This window comes from Manis javanica, chromosome 7 (assembly GCF_040802235.1).
Source record: "Manis javanica isolate MJ-LG chromosome 7, MJ_LKY, whole genome shotgun sequence".
Classification (NCBI taxonomy): Eukaryota; Metazoa; Chordata; class Mammalia; order Pholidota; family Manidae; genus Manis; species Manis javanica.
Window position 1 is genome coordinate 19,044,505 of NC_133162.1, and position 20,069 is coordinate 19,064,573.

The 20,069-nt window shown below is 37.7% G+C and overlaps 1 protein-coding gene across 12 annotated transcripts in view; it reads right to left on the minus strand.

Annotated features, from left to right (window-relative positions):
• The window catches only part of ADD3 (adducin 3), a 164,276-nt gene that overhangs the window by 6,947 nt on the left and 137,260 nt on the right, over window positions 1–20,069 (minus strand). For all 12 annotated transcript variants that reach the window (XM_017677508.3, XM_037001288.2, XM_017677489.3 and 9 more), the window contains 10 exons: window positions 11,619–11,757; window positions 7,750–7,901; window positions 6,740–6,820; window positions 5,603–5,752; window positions 4,986–5,129; window positions 4,777–4,875; window positions 3,505–3,687; window positions 2,668–2,925; window positions 1,242–1,358; window positions 691–777 (listed from right to left, as the gene is read on the minus strand). In XM_017677508.3, coding sequence (XP_017532997.2) covers window positions 691–777; window positions 1,242–1,358; window positions 2,668–2,925; window positions 3,505–3,687; window positions 4,777–4,875; window positions 4,986–5,129; window positions 5,603–5,752; window positions 6,740–6,820; window positions 7,750–7,901; window positions 11,619–11,757 — 1,410 coding nt within the window. The remainder of the gene's footprint in view (window positions 1–690; window positions 778–1,241; window positions 1,359–2,667; window positions 2,926–3,504; window positions 3,688–4,776; window positions 4,876–4,985; window positions 5,130–5,602; window positions 5,753–6,739; window positions 6,821–7,749; window positions 7,902–11,618; window positions 11,758–20,069) is intronic.

Here is a 20,069-nt window from a genome sequence, read left to right on the forward strand (position 1 = left end):
TTGAAAAGTTTGGGAAGAACTAAGCCAGTGACCCCAAACACTAAGCCAACAAGAAAAGGTGGCAATTATTAACTCCAGGGGGAGGAAAGTTTGTATGAGAAAGGAAAAGTAATCATGTAAACCTGGCTCAGCAGTAAACATTTAATAATATAAACATTGAAAGCTGATTCAACAAAAGAAACTGTGATATATCTTTACTGGGAGAATAAGAAAACAAGGCATTGTATGAACAGGCTAAATCCTCATCTTCCATAAGAGAAGTCATATTGTCTTTCATTAATTCTAAGATGCGCTTTCCCCCGCCCCCGCATCTTCCCATTTCTGAAATTGGGATTCAACTCATAATTGATGACTTCCTACAATCACACCCATTATGTTTTTTTCTCTTTTAATGATATATACAAAACAAGTGCTTCTTACAGTTGATGATTGATCTGGTAAAATATAGCTGAGGTCTAAAACTGGTAAACCAAGAAAAGGCAGAACAAAGATGATCTTCAGAAACATGAAGGTAAATGCTGGAAGAAAACCCCTAGAAATTGGGATTGAAGGTAACATTTTAAGTCTTATGGATTACTTTACTTTTTAACTTGTGCTTATGTTAACTTTAGTAAAAATAAATAGTCATAAAATGCCAAAAAGTTAATGTGGTAGATCAAAACCAAAGATAATACTGCTTCATGGACTTACAGAAGGAGGCTTATCCACAACAATTCCAGCAAGCAACTGAGATTGTGGTCCTGCTGTTTTCAAGTCATACCGGTTTTGTTCTCGAATCTGAAATGAAAAACAAGTTCTTGGGGGCAACTATGCATATGACCTTTACTTTCTCTTTTCCTAAAGGCCTACTATTTGACCATCCTAGAGGAAGAGCCTCTATAATTCCCACCTACAGAAAGCCCTCTTGTAGCATCCTAACAACTCACGTTAATTTCCTCCACTTCTTTTGACATGTGATTTCCTGTTGTCTTATACTATTAGAGAACTACATTTTTCACAAATGCCAGGGTTCTCAACAGCAGAAATTATGTTTAACATTTCTTCCCCATGCAGCCTGCTCACCAGTAACTAGCACAGAACTAGAGGTATTGAACACAAGCTAAAATTACACTGAATTAAATTTCAAATTCTGTATTCAAACCCCTAAGCTTGGTATAAAATAAGATTCAATCACTAGTGATTTTAACATAAAACAGCACAAAAATGCCTCCCCCAGCCACAGAAGACCATGTACGTCTTACCTTATTTCTCTTTTCTAGTACCTCATTTGGGTTTGTGTTTAAAGGAACAAACTGATTTGGATCTTCAATTTTGATAGGTGTTCCACTAACTTTAGAAGAATCTTCTGCTTTCATCCACTAGAAATAAAAAAATTTTCTAAAATGAAGCTTTGTGTTTAGGAAATAGAACAGGCTTTTGATAGCTGTTCACTGACTCAATATTTTAAAGAACTTCACTAAGCAGAACTTAGTGGGCAATTGGTGTATATCCTGTACTAATTAGAAAGACTCGCAAGAAGCATTCACTTAAAAAAAATGTCATAACTATTCACAGGAATACTCAATCAATACTGATTTCTAATCTCCTTTTGGCATTTTAAAATATGATGCTGGGAGTATTTCAAGCCTGGATACAGAGCTTGATCTCACATAATTCACATTCATAGCTGTTGCCCACACTGAACTTTCATCAACCAAGGATGGCTAAGAAGTCACCAACAAGGACTCAAGGATTCTCTGAAGATTCACTTTTCCACTTTGGTTTTATTTTTGGCTGACAGAAAAGGCCAAGTCCCTGATCAGCATTTTACAAAGGGGATAACCTGGGAGTAATCTACAGGATAACAGAACATAGGGATGGAAGAGCCTTATATAATTCTCCTCATTTACCCAACATTATATCCCTTAAAGAATGCTAATATTCCTCAAGATTAATGATGGCTGGCCATCAGTTTCTGTCAGTAAAAGTAACTCTGGGAAACTTATGAGTTTAATTATGTTCTTTTACCAGGAGGTAAGAATTCTTATAAACTAGGGGAAAAACACTGATGCCTAGGCATTTCCATATTGAATAAATCATATATTGATTTATATGATAGGATGAACTAATTTTGAGTATCTAGAGGATATTTCATGATAGGCACTCTAAAACTAAACCAAATCTGAAGCAAATTGCTGAAAAAGATAATCAATTTCTCTATCTACAAGATTTGGCCTAAGGGTATCTGTGTGCAGTACTCACAAACTTTGGCACATTATGTGTTGGTAACTTTTATAGTTCTGATTCACTGGTACAATATAAGCTACAAGGCACTATCACATAGAGGGTAAAAACCAGGTTCCAGACCCAGACTGTCTGCATTCAAATCCTGACTTTGCCATATACAAAATGATTGGCTCACCCTGATGCACCTCCATTTCCACATATATAAAATGAGGGGGAAAAAAAGCATCCTCTCTATATTAGGAGAATTAAATGAGATCATTCATGTATGGCACTTACAACAAAGTGCCTTGCACACAGTTAATACTCTATAAATGACAGTGACATTATTATTGCTAGTAATATATATTCTACTCTCCCAGTATTTCTGACATAGAACATTCAATTCACAAGTAACTAAGCAAAAGCTTTAGTAGAGGCAAACAATGGAAAGCAGCGGCATACTGTGATTTTGGTCCTGGGACTGGTCTCCCCGTTCCGAGACTCCTCAGGCACATTCACTTTCATGTACGTGTTTGGGGAGTTCAGCCACCTTGTTTTCTCACGCTGCTGTCTCTGCGCCATGTATTTGAGAGGGGAGAGGGGCACCGTGTCGTCTTCAAAGGAAAAAGCAGTCACAGTTGCTGGGATTTCCACATCACTCTTGTGCCTAGGCTTCTCTCGAATGAGAGGATGTCTGTAAGCATAGCCTGTTCTATACCCCTAGGGAGGGAAAAAATCGCATTTGAAGCAATCAAATCTGTATCAAACATAGTATCTGGATTCTAATTCTTTACACAAATAATTAAAAAAGACTCCTTTGTTGAAAAACAAAGGGGAAAACATCCTTCCAAACCCCACATAACTTCTACATAACACTAAGGTTGAAATTAAGTAAATTTCAAGATTTGGTTAAAACTGATTCCAGCTGACAATGTAATTTCCACTCACACAACTGTTCCTGACAAAGGTAATTTCAAAACAGCTGACCAGAAACATTTTCCTAACTACAACCAGTTTTCTGGAAGCCAAATCTCAGTGCTCACTGAAGTCTTTGTTCCTGGAGCTGAAGGCAATCTGCCTTCTGACTGTTAGTGGAACAGGGTAGAATCTAAGATGACATCTGCATGTTTCACTGTTTGATTCTTAAAAATGTAGCAAAATTACACTGACATATCTTCCTAGGGTCAGACTCAGCTTCCTGAGGAGTAAGGAGCATCTTCCAATACCAGAGGTGATGCAAGCATCTGCTCTTGAATCTGATGACACGAAATCCAAGTTTATGTTCAAATTTTCACCTACCAAATTGTCCAGAGTCCTCATCAGCCCTTCAAACTCAATCTCGCCAACCTTCCATTTTTGATGGGAACCCATGTTCACTCCTCCTCCTCCAGATGTTGCCACAGTGTAAGTGAGTGCTTTATACTTGTGCAGATCCAGGACAAGGAGATTGTCTATGCCACCTGCCCCTGCTAATGCCTGCACCTGTAATCAATGTCAAAATACACAGAGGCACAAGACTGTGAAGACTATAACGAGCATTTTACTTTTAAAGAGGCACAATTTTGATTCAGCAAATAGCCATAATACTTGTTCAGGCTACTAACAACAAAAACAAGGCAATATACTTGTGAAAGCAGGCTGCTGAAGTATCTTTTCCAGCTATCTGAAAAAGTTACTGTCTAGGACTCTGATCCTCCCTGACGGAAAACACATTAAGAGCCATACCTTTTAACACATTTGAAGAAACTGAATTCTCCTGCCAAATTTTAAAGTTCTTCTCTTGCAGTGTTCCTGTAGCTATCCAGTTAATGCTTTTTCTGGAAATTATAACTTTAAAGGGATATAGACATTATACTGTGAATTTAAGAATATTTAAGCAGAAGATGTCTGCTCTTTATCTTAACTTTTCATTGCCTCATTTGACCATGAAGGAAAAAAAAACCTAATTTGATTGTTAAAACAAGTTAAAGTTGGTAGAATTTTTTCCTCTTTTTTGTGACCCTTCCAATAATACATTTGCCTTAAGAGGATCTGATTTTGAAGAGGGAAATTAGGGCCATTAAGTACTTTCAGCTTCTTTGAGGAGACGAGTGGTTAATAAATATCCAACTTATTACAGTAGTGAGGCTGAGGCTCTGTAGTCATTGGAAAATGCATGAGTTTATAAAACTTCTGGCCCTGCTCTTACACTTTTTGTAAAAATGACCACAATATATATGAGCTTTGACGACTGGCAGTTGCCTTTGTCTCTCAATTAGTACTATACCACTAGAGGGTGAAAACAGAAATGTGCAATTATACTGTCTTAAAGAATAGGATTATGGAGTAAATGATGTTTATGAGGCTTACTTTATGTGTGTGTCTATATGTGAATTTTAATTTTCTTTCCTAATATTTTCAATTGAAGAACTGAGTTAGCCCTCTTTACTCAAGTAAAGCAGAACTCTTAAAAGACAAAGCCAAACAAAAAGCCACCAACCAATATAACTTTGGACATAATTAAACACAAAACCCAACTCAATAAGCAAATAACAAAGCAAAAAAAGGGGGTGGGATGGTAATTTTTCCTACCTGAATCTCACAGGCTATCTGAGCATTAAAAATATAATGAAAAGCCTCCTCAACTGTTTCTCCAAGTGCCACCACACCATGGTTTCTGAGTACCAGCACCTAAAATAGAATTCCAAAGCAATCACTTCAAATAACTGGCATAGCTCACAGTGTTTTCACCACACAACACCAACAAAAATAGCTCCTCAGATAGAAGCTCTACTTCATACCTTACAACTTGGTCCCAGAACTTTCTGCAGTTGAATTCTCTCCTCCTGTTCATCAAGTGACCCCTGGTAGTTATAATAGGCAACATCTCCCAGGATCAGAGACTCCTGAGAAATTGGAAGGATCCCACACTTCATGGAAGATACCTATTGGGTTGATGCCAAGATGACACATTTAGTTTCTAAGCACACTTCCACAGAAACCTGATTCTTCAGTCAGCTCAGAAAGCGTTGGCCTATTCACTGTGTTCACCTTTCCAGCCCACCCTCCACTTTAGTTCTTCACTTCTTCCCCAGCCAAAAAAGGACTTAGGAGAAACAGCTCCATTTAAATGCTGTACCAATTATGAAAGAAGCTGTGTTCTAAAGAACTCAATGACCCAAATATTAAATGGAGCAGTTAAAAAATGCAAATGCTATCAATCCAGTTGTTTCCTAAATAGCAACACTTGGTCTGAAGGGCCTTTTCTTTCAGGGTACATAGAGGGTTAATACTTTCAATATGACTTTGAATGGCAGAGTCTGAAATAATGCAGACAGTAAAGTATCATGTAAGGAAAGTCATGAAAATAATACATTTTTTAAGAGTCATTGTTGGTTTTGGCCCTTTAGGGACTTACAGCTGCTGTTGCAAGGGTATGGATGTGTATCACACACTTAACATCAGGACGTGTGGAATAGATTGCGGCATGGGGACTGAACCCCGTATGATCAATCTTCAAATGAGTACTTCCCTGATCAACCACTTCTCCTATTATATTGACTTTCACCTGGAAAAATCAGAAAGACATTTAATTGGTACACATGTATCAGAGTTTGCCTGGGTTTAGCAAGCGAAACCAGAGGGTGCAAACTTTTTTGTCAAAGGCCAGACAGTAAATATTTTAGAATGTGTGGGTCTCTTCTACAACTGCTCAACTCTGCCTTGTAGTACAGAAGCAGCCATACACATCTGTAAAAGAATAGGTGTGGCTTTGTTCCCATAAAACTTTATTTACAAAAACAGGTATCCTGCATCAAATCTTAATATTTAGCAAGAATTTGTTTCCAAAAAACTGAGTAACTTAAGCTCTTCACTAAAGGTCTAGACAAGTCTGTCATTTACCGAACTGGCTGGAAAGTTTCCACCTGCTAACACCGCAGTACCCAGACTAAGGTAGCACCTGCTGTTCCACAGGCTGATGACAGTGGCTAGTACAATCATGGAAAAATAAAATGCCAATAGGAACTCTGTATTTACAACAGCTGAACTTTGTCTACCTATAAAATATATATAGACTTTGTGTATGTTTTTTTAAAACAAATATCAGAGTGTACAAGGTAAAAAAAATTCTAAAAATTCCCTTCAAACATGAACCTGCCAAGACCAACTTATTTATTAGTCTCTTCAACTACCCATTTTTCTTGAACCATAACACTTTTCTTCTTTTATGTTAAAATTTTTATTTATTGTTTTTTAATTGAAATACAGTTGACATACAATTATATTGGTTTTGGTGTACAACATAATGATTCAGCAATTATATACACTACTAAATGCTCACAATAAGTGCAGCTACCATTGTCAACATACAAAGATATTGTAATATTGCCTAACGCTTTTCTTAAAAACCAACGTAACTTGTATATTCTTCCCTGCTTACTATTAAATGTTTTTCCATTTATACATTTTCTTGTTCCGTCCTGTCTAAATGCTAAAAACTATCAGAAAAGCACAAAGTAACAAAGAAAAAGTAACAAAGGAATGAAAATTATACCAAATTGGAGGCTGTGGCTTCAGAAAAAGACAGGCCTCTGGGAATTATTATTATATGGTCTTGCTCCTTACTTATTCTTACCTGGGAGAAAGAAAGAAAAAACAATAGGGAATTACTGTGAGGTATTTGTATTTTGCAATGTAAACATGACTAGGATTATATTTATGAGTAAGAAATCTGGGAAAAAAACACAAAACAACAAAGCAGAAATTAAAGAGGCAACAAGCAACCTTCCTTGAAAGGTTTCCTTCCCTCAACACTCAAGTCCTGCTGAAGTCTGACATTAGTTTCTCATTTACTCGACTTACCTAAAGTGTTATTTTGTGGGTTCTAAGATTGTTTAGGGTCAGCTACATTCATGATAAGCAAACACCAATATTATTCAACCTAATGTGGTAATAACTATAATCCTGATTTACAACATGGATTTAAGGAAAAATGGGCAAAGGAGAAAGTCTAAGGTGGAGATGGAAGGGGAAACTAAGGAATGGGTTGGAGGAAGGGAGGAAAGTTGTAGGAAGATGCAGCTAACAACTGTGCTATTTCCATCACACAGTATTTTCATACTTTTTTCTTGCAGATACTGTCTTGGTTTCAAGTACGGCAATCTGAAAACAAAATGATGATGAAGGGGCAAAATATGTCAAAAAAATAAAGACCAGAGAGGAAACTTCCTTGACCCCCTCTCTTTCCTATCCCGAAAGCTTGTTAGTGTAACTGATACTCAGATATAATTAACACGGAGATGGAAAATTCTATCAGAAAGATCTCCTCCTGCATAGGTTCTATGACTGAATTCAAGAAACAACACAGACAGTAACTGAAGAAGAAAGGTGGGATAACTGTGGCCTCTCCCTCGAGATAAGGCTTAAGTCAGGTTTGGGCTGTGACCCAGCACATTAGGTTCAGGGGGAACTCTGAAAACTGACTTCTGAGTAAAGGTAAGAAGAACACAGTTGCCTTCTAGTTGGGATTTAAAACAGAAAGGAATTGAAGGCCAAGTAACTCACTGAGATATATGCATTTGCCAGATGTGCCCATCCGAACAGGTCCACCAGTCTGTACAGGCTGGCAAGTTTACAACGAGTCAGTTTTTCTCCCTTCACATATGAGGATGTATCTGCCCCAGGAAGGTCATTGATAGGTGTGACCATGCCAAGACCTAAAGAGGAAAAATTGGGGAGAAATTCAGGTCAGGTAATCCCTAATCTGAAAGCAGCCTGAGTCTGGGAGTGTCCAGCTTTGCCAGCAATGATCTGACACTTACCAACCCACACAATGTTTCATTAGCTTATCTTCCTTCAGAGAAGGGCACAGAGGAAGACTACAGTACAGGCTGTCCTCTTTGCTGTTTCATTTAGAACTTGTCAGGGAGTGACTTGCTAGGGCGTTAAGCTCACACCACTGGAGGAAAAGGGTCATGTGACTCCAACAGTGAAAGTGTTAATACTAATTAGGTTATTGCCAATTTTATGACGAAAATATCTCAACAGAAAGCTACTTTTCTAATAAGTCTTTTGACTTTTATTCAAACAAAAAACATTTTAGAAAGGAATGCATTAAAACAGTAGTCTGGCTTCTCACCAAGCAACAGAACCTAGTCTTGATCTCTAATGACCCAATTGCTAAATTAAACTTCTGCTCAGTCTTCACTCTCCTTGACCCCACATTCCCCTCTCTCCTGGAATTCTTCTCTAGGCCTGTGGGATACTATCCGGATCTCTTGCTCCCTTTTTACCTGCCTCTTCTTCATGCTTCAATATGTTCTCTTCCCTTTCCTTCCTCCAACTGTGTCTTTTCCCAAAGCTCAGTTTTCCACTGTTTCTCATTTTACTTTTCTCCATAAAAAACACTATACTCTTTAAGTCTCCCGCTGTTATTTCTCTGTGGATGACATCCTGATCTTCATCTCTGACCAGGCCCTGCTGCCCATTTATCAACCTGTTTCTACTGCCTACGACACAATACCCTAAAAATTAAAAGACCTAAAATTATTTTATCTCCCCTGATTTTTCTTACCTTCTCTCTTTCTTCTCTTTATACTTGTCTAATATTGGTATTACAATGCCTGCAGGTCCAAACACTAAGTAACTTTTACCTCTTAACCTTCCCTGGGCCACCATATGTAATATATCACCAAGTTCCATCACTCTCTTCTTCACAAGGCCCCTCAATTTCCATACTCCAGTTTGGGCCTTATCTTGCATGTAACCCTTGCAAGAAGCCTTCCCATTCTTGTCCTTGCCTTTAGTCCCTCTATTTGTAAATCCATTCTGTAAAAAGCCATCAGAGTGCGTTTCCTAAAGCACCACCTTTAACCTCACTATTCCCCTGCTCAAAGTTTTGCAGGACCCCAAACTTGAAGGCCTGCAGGGGCCAGGAAATCAGTGTAAATGCATAAGCTGGGCCTGGTGCAGTCTGCAGGCTATGAGAGCTCCCATACCTGGTTTGGAGGGGCTGCTACACTCACCAGCCAGCTGTTCTTGTGAGAATCTGGGTCCCAGATTCTCAAACATTAAGGAGAAGTCTCAAATCAAGACTCTAACTTGAGGTCTTCTAACTCTGAAATGTTGCAAACTAATTCAAAGAAATAGTTTTACTATGTAAGCCATACAAAAGAGTATTAATTTCTGAGAGAAGTTCAGAGTCAGCCATTAACCTACCTCCTATTCTTCTGCCCTTCCAACTTGAACACTCACTTTTCACAACACAACATAAATATTCCAGCCAAACTGGCTGATTTCTATTTCCTGACCTCTGACCCTGGGTCCTGGCCTTCCTGTTGCCATGCCTTTGTGCATTCCAGCCAGCACTCCCTGAAGCTCCCCTTTCCTGCCATGGTATCTAGAACACTCAAAGGATAGTTCCTCTTACTACTTCTGTCTTCCCTACCTAGTCTTCCTCTTCCAACTTTTGTAATTTTTTCTTTATACTTTTTTCCAAACACTCTTTGCAGGATTATTTAATCAACAAACAGGGCTTTGAGTAATACCTCTTTATGTCCACCTACCAACCCACTCTCTTCAGCTCTAGGACTGTATTTCGAACTGCTGCAGTGTCTTGGCAACTCTTTCTTGGCAACTCTGGCGTGCCTGAATTTGAACTTCCTTCATTTACCAAGCCAAACTCTGGACATTCCTTTTTTTTGGTCTTAGAGTACCATGAAACCTCCCAGTTAATTCTTTCCACAGAAACTATAGTGGTCTGACCACATCATTCTCCTGCTTAAAATGGCTTTCCAAAGTCAAAATAAAATCCAAACTTCCAACCCTTGCTGTGAAGCCCTAGGTCATTTAGCCTCTGTTTCTGACCTCACTTGCTCTACTTGGCCCCTCAAAAACTATGCCCCAGACAAGTCTTTATTTTTGTTCTTTGAAAAGACCACCAAACTCCTCCTCACCTCGTTCCCACCTGACACTGGCTCTTGTTCCTTCTATCTGGAATACTTTCTCTTGATCTTGGTATGGTTTGTTTCTTCTTTCAATTCAGATTAGTTTTATGTCACCTCTTTGGAGAGATTCTGATCCCCCGATCTAAAGCAGTTACCCAGTTTCTCCTATCAAATCACCATATTTAAATCTCTGCAAAACACTGCCTTTTTCTGACCGTGTTCTTCAAGTCATCTATTTTCTGTCCCCACAGACATAGGCATCTTGTCTGTCTTGTTCACTACTGTACCTCCATCCCCAACAGGCTAAGGGTACATAACAGCTACTTAATACTGTGGGAAGAACCAACCAACCCAGCTCAAGCCTTTCAACTTTTGTTTCTTTTGAAAGAATGTTTCTCCAAGCTAGAAGAACGAGTGATTTTAGAACTCATAATTCTCCCCTCCACACCCCACTTCACCACAACAACCTAAGTCTACCTAACTCCTTACCTATGCTTTTCTCACTGATTTCTCCCTTCCTGTGCCCACAGCCACTACTTTAGTTCAAGCACTTATACATCACACTGGGATTCTTTCAAGATTCTTTAACCAGTGTGTATGGTTCAACCTACTAGTCACTTGGAGTTTTACAAAACACTCCTACCTTGCATGCTCCCACATGTCTCTTTTTATATCATTCTTCCATTTGGAAAGCACCTGAACTCACTGAACTCCTACTTACAAATCTTTAACCAAGAACAACAAAAGGTAAGAAGAACAAAGGAAGGAAGAGAAGGAAAAGAAAAAAGATGGAAAGAAAACCCCTCATCTCTGACATGGAACGGCCCCTGACAGTGTCCTCGGGCACTCTGTGGGCTGCCCTGGGACTCAGTGCATTCTGTGCGTGCCTCATTGAGCTGTGAAGTCCCTGAGCTCAAAGCCTCATGATTCCTGGTATCCTTACAATGTTCAGCTCACCAGACCAGTGCTCTCACTAAAGAGCTATGAAAAGGAATAAAATGTCCTGAACACCTCTTTTATACCACATTCTAACTACTCCATCCTTTGAAGCCTGATTGGCTCAGGCCTCTTGACTTACATAAAGTTTTCTCAGTCCACTTCAGCCAATAATCAATTCTGACTCCGAGTTCATAGCATGATGACTTATAAAAGGTCATTAGATAATTTCTTGTGAACTGCTGTGTAATTTTTTCCTGTATAGTTATCTTGCAGTTTTAATCTTCTGTGCATTCATGGTGTGTCTTCAGAACTAAGACACACATTTATCCTGGGCAGGGACCATGTCTTGCAACTATTTTGTAATCTTCACAAAGTCCAGTAAATGCCTGCTTGAAATGAAATAGTAAGAGATTCTAACACTATGTTATTCTAAGTATTAGATGCTATAAACACAAGGATTGAACCAAAGCAGAATACACTGCTAGAGATGTAGAGTGTTCAAAGTAGAGATAAAATTATAATTTAAAAAATTTCCTGAAACTGACGTACTGAGGGGAGGTGAAGTAAAGCCCGAAAAGGAATTGGCCATGATATAATCTGCAATCTGTTGTAATGCTAGCAGTCCAGTTGGGTTGTGGCCTTTCTTCATCTGTTCTTGAATAAGGCATTCCAGGTCTTCCCGAAAGGCCTGTAATACACAAAAATAACCACTGAGCACATACGTCTCACTTGGAGAAGAATGTCTACATATAACTTGCTCTGATATGATCATTCTTTCTCCCACTGCTCTTTTGAATAGCTTTCATCTACACTATTTTAAAACAAATATAAAACACAAAATAATAAAACACTGGAACAAGCAACAAGAAGCTTGCTTTCAAGGTAGGAAAAAATCATTAGGAATTCTTAATCTTTAAAGCAAATGTGTTATTAAAATATCTGCAATAAACAGGTATAGATAGAACAACTCTGCTAATACTCAACTAGAGTACCAAGGACAGACTGATGAAAAAGGGACCCATTCCTTGCCTTGCTGCCTCATTACCTAGGTTAGCAGAGAGGCCCCATGTGAACGGGGCACAACTCGTGACTATGGAGTGACTCATAGCAGAAGTCCTCACTAAGACATATGAGATAGATCATGGCTCCCATTTTACGATTTCCAGTCCAATTCCTTAGCTCCATAAACTCTGAATGTAAATTGATAAGAAGAGCTGAGAACTAACTGGTAACTCCCCCTTTCTGCAACACTAAGAAAGGACTGATTCTACCAACTTGTGTACTCCATGTTCTGGTTCTGGCTTCTGCTGTATCTTTTCTTTTCAGTGGGGGTGAGGGATGGAGGGGTGGCAGGGGCAGGGAGGGGAGGCAGAAACAGTGTTTATATAAATAAAAATCCTGAGCCCTTAAGAGAAAAATATCTATTTTAGTTACCCTTGAGGAGTTAATGATTCACCATTTGAAACCTCTCCCAATCCTTCACATTAGCAGAAGTAGCTAGTTTTGTGTCTCCATCACACCCAACCAATATTTATTTTATTAAATTCATTGTTTTTCTCTCACTCATGTCTATTTTCTTCATTTTAAACATGAAGGCTCTTGCACGATAGATTATTTAAAACCTGTTTTCCATTTGAGACTGGTTACAGGTGTAGCAGAATGCCCTGCCAAAAATTAAATTCAGTTTTTTTCCCATTTCACCTAAGAGGGAGAAGGCACAAAATTGCTTCTGAATCACTGCCTCCAAGAGGGGTGGGTATGAACAAGCTGGAGATCACTGGGGAAATCTTCCTTAGAAGGGTGAATCTCCTTTGAGTCATGGACAGTAGGCAGCCCTTCTTGTAAGACTGAGAATAATCTCCTAGAGGCCCTGTTTAGACGGTGGCTGAATAACTCAGAGGTTTTCAGAAATAAGGACTTTCTTTTTAAAAACATAATAGCATATGAGCCCATGGTGGGAAGTGGAAATGGAGACTTTAGGACCAGTCCTGACTCAGTGTTTATGTTGCTTTTAGAACAACAGGTGAGAGGCATCTGTGACAGGAACTGAAAGAGCTGAGTGCTAACAGCTATAACCTTGGGAGCTCAACCATGGGGCACCATGGTGGCCTGAACAGGTACCTGGGGCAACGCAGCCTGCATCTTCTGCTGGGCAGGCTGACACCAACATTCAACACCACTAGTGCATGGCGGGGAGGTACAGTGGTGGACTGGTGTGACTCTTTCACATATGCAATGCAGACTCGTGTATATACCACACACCACATTCTCGGATATGGAAGCCCCTGGTGAACTCTTTTGGGCTACGTTAGCCACTAAAGTTCTTGGGACAATTCAGAGACCAGCAGAAATTCTGAAGAAAGATGCTGTACTTTCTGCTAATAAGTGGGCGTTTCAGTGATTACTTTAAAAACAATATTTATGACTATATTTGAATTCTGAGTTCATGAAACAGTTTATACCAATTAACATGGTTTTCTTTTACAAATTCAAGGCTTCTTAGCACAATTACACAAATTCTAAACATATAATTCCACTGACTGTAAATATGATTTAAACCCGAGAAACTACCCTATAAAATATCCTCTACCAAGACACATTTATCAGAAAATCCCATTAAATACATTTCTAAGATCTTGTGAATATAAAGTGCTTGTGGGCTGATTATAGATGGATGAAACCTTCACATAGATGAGTAACATGAGTGTTTTACCATGTTTAAGGCTGAAAGGGAAAGAATCGTCCAGATATACTCACTTATCTTTATATAAACTACAAAAAACTTCTGGACAGTTGGCAACGGGCCACTGTGCTCTTCGGAAACTTTTATCTTCCCTTCAAAGCCAAATTCAATTTAAGCTTTCCTCAGTTCAAAGCAGCTATAACCAATATTCTTTGATTCAGTTTAAAAAATATGGATGATACCCACTATGTATATCACTCATTATTTATATTACAATAGCTCCGAGAAGTAGACATTATTTATTCTACTGAATGCCCCACACCATGCTGTTTCAGGCCAGGAAGAATTTAAGGCAGATTCCACAGATTAAAATGATACAAAAATAAATTAAATAAAGGAAAGAAAAATCAAGCTAAAGGGAGATTAGACAAAGCCAAAAATGAGGTTAAGACACAAAACGCATGCTATAAAATCGCACGTAGTTACTAGAGATGGGCCAAATTTTATCTAACCCCTTGAAGAGCCAACATGAATCAGGACAATCTGCTCAGTACGCTGATTTACAATGGTTTTAAGATTAAAAACCTACCAGTTGCTCAACAGAATCACAGCTATTTATGAAACTGATGAACAATTTCTGCTAGGTGGGATGAGAAAGCTAAATAAAAAAGGTTGAAAAGTTTGTCCCAGGTCACATAACTAGTAAATGTCAGAGGAAAGGACTCAGGTCAAATGCTTTTTTTCATTAGTGAAAATGAAAAATTTATTTACTCGTTATCCTACAATATGGTGAATACCATCCTCAAGTTTTGGGGAGATCCACCGTGTCATAGAAGGATGTATAAGCCCTTCTGAAATAAATTAAGAGAAAAATATGAATTTCCCTTTTAAGGCTACTGAAGAGCTTCTATGCAGTTTAGGAAAAGAAAATAATTTTCAAAGTAAATGAAATTTCCCCAGCTTTTTATACAGTTAACTGTGCTTCAACAGATAAGAATTCTATTCCAAAGGCTGTAATATATTTTGTCACGAATATTTCTAATTTTTTAATGTTTTAAATATTTTTGAAATATTGGTTAATTACCTGAGTTATAAAACAGTATAAAAATGACTAATGGCATAAAATTATTTCAGCTGGTTTTTAAAAATTTATCAGCAAACTTTAAACTTTCATTAAAATATAATGAAAGAATAAAACTTTTACTTATCTTTATGATGGAAAGGTAATCACATTCCTACTAAAATCTAATGTTCATAAATAATCCATAAGTAAATGGAATAAAAAGTCTGGAACTCTCAGTCAGGCACAGGATCTTTTCCTAATTTTATCAGAGATGGGTTGTTGAAATCACATAAATAATAAGGGAGCAGGCAGGATGTGATCAGAAATACTGTGTAAACTTCTCAGGCTAGATTATAGCATTAGGTTGTAATAAGAGATAAAACAAGAAAATTATAAACAGCAGACGATGATGATCCTGGAGAACCAAAGTTCCTGTCCACAGCTAGGAATTCTCCCAGCAGGGCAGACTGAGAAACTAACTTATTAGTCCTAACTTATTAGGACAGCTACATCACATGCAGGGCTTCTGAAGTTAGACGAAGCCAACAATTCCCCAGTCTCCACTAGAGAAGAGCCAGATTTCAAAGTACCAAACAACACATACACAAAATCACCGGATACACTCACATACAGAAGAGCGGAGAAAAGGAGGCAGTGGGGGTTATTCCACCTCAAGTGCACGACCTCATGAATGTGATTAAGCCGGAGCACGATCACGGTGACAGATTCTTTGAGACATTCAAAAACAGTCTAAGCAATTATGATTACAACCTTTAACATGTCACAAAAGCATGAAATGCTTTTAGTAATACTGTACATAACTTTACGCATAGTTTTCTAAAAAATCATTGCCTACTATGTGCTAGGCACTATACTATCTGTTTCTATGTTATTTCATTTCATTGTTACAACACTGCATGAGGTCCAATTTACGAAAAAGGAAGCTGAAGCTCAAGTTAAGTGAGTTTCCTAGTGACATAGAGTTAGTCAGTGTTGGTGAACCCAGTTCCAAAACAAGCAGTATGTGCATTTCTGTACATATAAAAATTTTGTTATCAACAGATTGAAATGATGGGAAAATGAGCTGACTCCTTAGATGAGGTCAAAATAGTCTTACTTAAGTCAAAATGGTACCCCAGGACCTCTCTACTCTGCAACGCAATTTTTTGGCTCTATGTACCATTACTAGCTCATGCTCTGGTCTGGCTATGAGGTTTGCTCAGCATTCTCCAATCACAACTTGTACTTTTCTATCCTTGCTCACTGTATTTCAACAAATGGAAATGCTGGCTTCCACCTAATGAATTCTTACCTGATACTCAACACTTGTCTTCAATGCCACCTTCTCCTTGAAGTCTCTCCTTTAATCACCCCAGTTAGGAGGCACCTCCATTATTTCTTCTCTTCCCACCCCACTCTGAATTCTTTTAACATTTGCCTCCTCTACACTCAGGGTGTCGGTCATGACTGTGATTTATTTTTTTAAGTTTATTTTATGTATTTATTTTCTACCACACCATAATGTCTGACTGGGACTGGGGCTGTGTCTTCCATGTTTCTACAGTCTCCCTGGGTGTCTAGTTCAGTGTCCAATTAATAAAAAAAAATTTTCTTTTCCTAGATATAAGGAAATAAAGTAAAGAATCTGATCTCTATCTTGACTGAGTTATTGATAGCAAAATCCATTTCATAGGTTACTAGCAATGGAATCTGAAGCTCTACAAAACAGTCTATCTGTCTATCTCCTGATGGGAAATTCCTCCTGTGTAATTTAGGTCTGTCCATCCATCATCTAATGGGAGAAATTCATCTTTTTTTAAAATAAGAAATGAATCTTCACTGAATGTTATAAAATTTTAAAGTCATTTATTTCAAGACAAAATTCTACTTGGTTTATTCCCAGAGCATTATAGCTTGGATAGCTCTTTCATCAAAAGTATGTCCAAAAAAGTATGGTAAAAACAAAATCACTTGGAAAAAAACATAGGCAAAAATCTCTTAGACATAAACATGAGTGACCTCTTCTTGAACATATCTCCCCAGGCAAGGGAAACAAAAGCAAAAATGAATAAATGGGACTATATCAAGCTGAAAAGCTTCTGTACAGCAAATGACACTATCAATAGAACAAAAAGGTATCCTACAGTATGGGAGAATATATTCGTAAATGACAGATCCGATAAAAGGTTGACATCCAAAATATATAAAGAGCTCACACACCTCAACCAACAAAAAGCAAATAACCAAATTAAAAAATGGGCAGAGGAGCTGAATAGACAGTTCTCTAAAGAAGAAATGCAGATGGCCAACAGACACATGAAAAGATGCTCCACATCGCCTGTCATCAGAGAAATGCAAATTAAAACCACAATGAGATATCATCTCACACCAGTAAGGATGGCTACCATCCAAAAGACAAACAACAACAAATATTGGCAAGGTTGTGGAGAAAGGGGAACGCTCCTATACTGCTGGTGGGAATATAAATTAGTTCAACCATTGTGGAAAGCAGTATGGAGGTTCCTCAAAATGCTCAAAATAGAAATACCATTTGACCCAGGAATTCCACTTCCAGGAATTTACCCCAAGAATGCAGCACTCCCGTTTGAAAAAGACAGATGCACCCCTATGTTTATCGCTGCACTATTTACAATAGCCAGGATATGGAAGCAACCTAAATGTCCATCAGTAGATGAATGGATAAAGAAGATGTGGTACATATACATAATGGAATATTACTCAGACATAAGAAAAAAACAAATCCTACCATTCGCAACAACATGGATGGAGCTAGAGGGTATTATGGTCACTGAAATAAGCCAGGCAGAGAAAGACAAGTACCAAATGATTTCACTCATACGTGGAGTATAAGAACAAAAGAAAACTGAAGGAACAAACAGCAGCAGAAGCACAGAACCCAAGAATGGACTAATAGTTACCAAAGGGAAAGGGACTGGGGGTGTGGGTGGGAAGGGAGGGATAAGGGTGGGGAAAAAAAGAAAGGGGGCATTACGATTAGCATGTGTAGTGTGTGGGGGGGCACAGGGAGGGCTGTGTAACACAGAGAAGACAAGTAGCAATTTTACAGCATCTTACTATGTTGATGGACAGTGACTGTGAACGGGGATGTGGGGGGGACTTGGTGAAGGGGGGAGCCTAGTAAACATAATGTCCTTCATGTAACTGTAGATTAATGATACCAAAATAAAATTCTAAAAAAAAAACCAAAATCACTTGGTGAAAAACAAAAAGTTTAAGTTAGAAAAAGGGTATCTTAAAAGCCTTATCTGAATCTCTCACCCTATTATTTTATACATCTTCTGCTGGTATTGAAGGGTGATCTTGTAAACTCTGACATCATGTTATGGATAAAAATAAACTTGTAAAAATATGAAAGATTCAGAGATTTGAGATTCATATAGGGTAACAGTATACTGTAAGTACATACACAGCATACCAAAAGTTGAATTAACTTGAAATATCAGATCTTAAGGTTTCCTAGTCTTAAGATCTAAGATCTGAAGTATCAGATCTCTATGAGATCACAACTTCCAGGGGAAAGTAGCGAAAGATTAAAAAAAAAAATTAAATTGCAAAGAAGAGGACCAATGTGACCAAAGAAACTGACCTGATGAACTATCTCAGTTTAGACTAAAAAAAAAAAAAAAATCACACAGGCTGATTTATAAGTAATGTCTTATAGAACTCAGAACAAAATACTGATAAGTACCTGAGATGGATTTTAAATATCCACATCTGGATGTTCTACCTCATAATATTACTAGACAGAAAAAATGGAGCAAAAAGAAAAAAAAGATTACAGAGTTGCTGCTCCTAAGGCACCCTGCAATTATGTTATTAGGTCTCTCCTAAAACAGGATTAGGAGCATAACAAACTTACTTGGAATTTCTCCACTAACAAATGTATTCATTTGGAAATAGATTACCACTGATCCTGTTGAGAGGAGAAAAAAACAAATAAACCAAATTTTCTTCTGGATGGTATTTCTCCTGTATCTAAGTCTTAATTCATCTGATGCTAAAGGTTAGAATAATTTTTTTTTAAAGCTGCTACATAATAAAAATGCAAACAAAGTTAATAAAGAGTACTTGTATCTTAAACTTCCAAAATGACCAGATAAACCATGGTGATTTTGACCAACCATTCTAATTACATCACTCTATTAACATTTTAGGCCTTAATTAGTGATATTCTAAAATGCATATAGCTTTGAAGTTTCTCCTATCTTCAAAATAGCTTGTAGCATTACACATTGCCCTGTTATTAGGAAAACTGTCCTGTGCCTGAGCTGTCACACCTACCTTCCTGTTGTCTTATGTTTCAGACTAACAGCACACTTCTGTCAACAAGTCTAAATTGCTTCCTATTGTGACAAGCCTTAAGAACTTCCATTCTTTTTCTGAAACCTACCAATTGTTTTCCATTTAAGTTGTCAAATTCAGTAGAAGCTTGCTGGACAACATTCAAGTGTTAAATGACTCAAAACTCACCTAGCTATTCCTATATCCATCATCCATGTATGCAAAATTTATTATATATCTACTATGCATAATGGGCCATCTGACTTTTCAACTTACAGGGCTTCCTTCTTTGATGAGGCATCATTTAATTCCAACAGTGTGCCCTGGATACTTCAATCTGAGACAAGGGGGTAAATGACAATCCATGTCTCTGTAGCCACACATATGGGGAGTATATTGTTCCAAGAAATTTGTGGGTTCTCTACTGCCTTAAAATTTCTAGCTAAAAGAGTTTACTCACCAGCAACTGATTTCTAAGAGAAATACTTTCTTAAATTAAAAAAATATATATATATGACAAGTCTGTGAGATTCCTAGAAGTACTACTTGAAGTAAGAATGAGACAAATTATTCACTCTTATTTTCTCAGCTCAAGGCAGTAAGGTGTTACTTTTGCCATCCAAATTTACATACACCAAAATGTCTTGATTGGAAACTCTTCTTGAATTGAATTAATTTGAGCAATAGAATTTAAAGATGAATGAAACAATAATACATGGGTGAAATTTTTCATTGTTTTTAATGTTTTAAGAAGTACAGTCTAGTGGTTAAGGGTGTGAGCTTTGGGGTTTAGTTCAAACCCTATCATCTAAGATTGTAAAAACTTCAGCAAGTTATTAATGTCTTTAAGTTTCAGTTTATTCATTTATAAACTCAAGGTATTAATATTTCTTTAAGTTGTTTTAAGGATTAAATAGGATTTCATGAATAA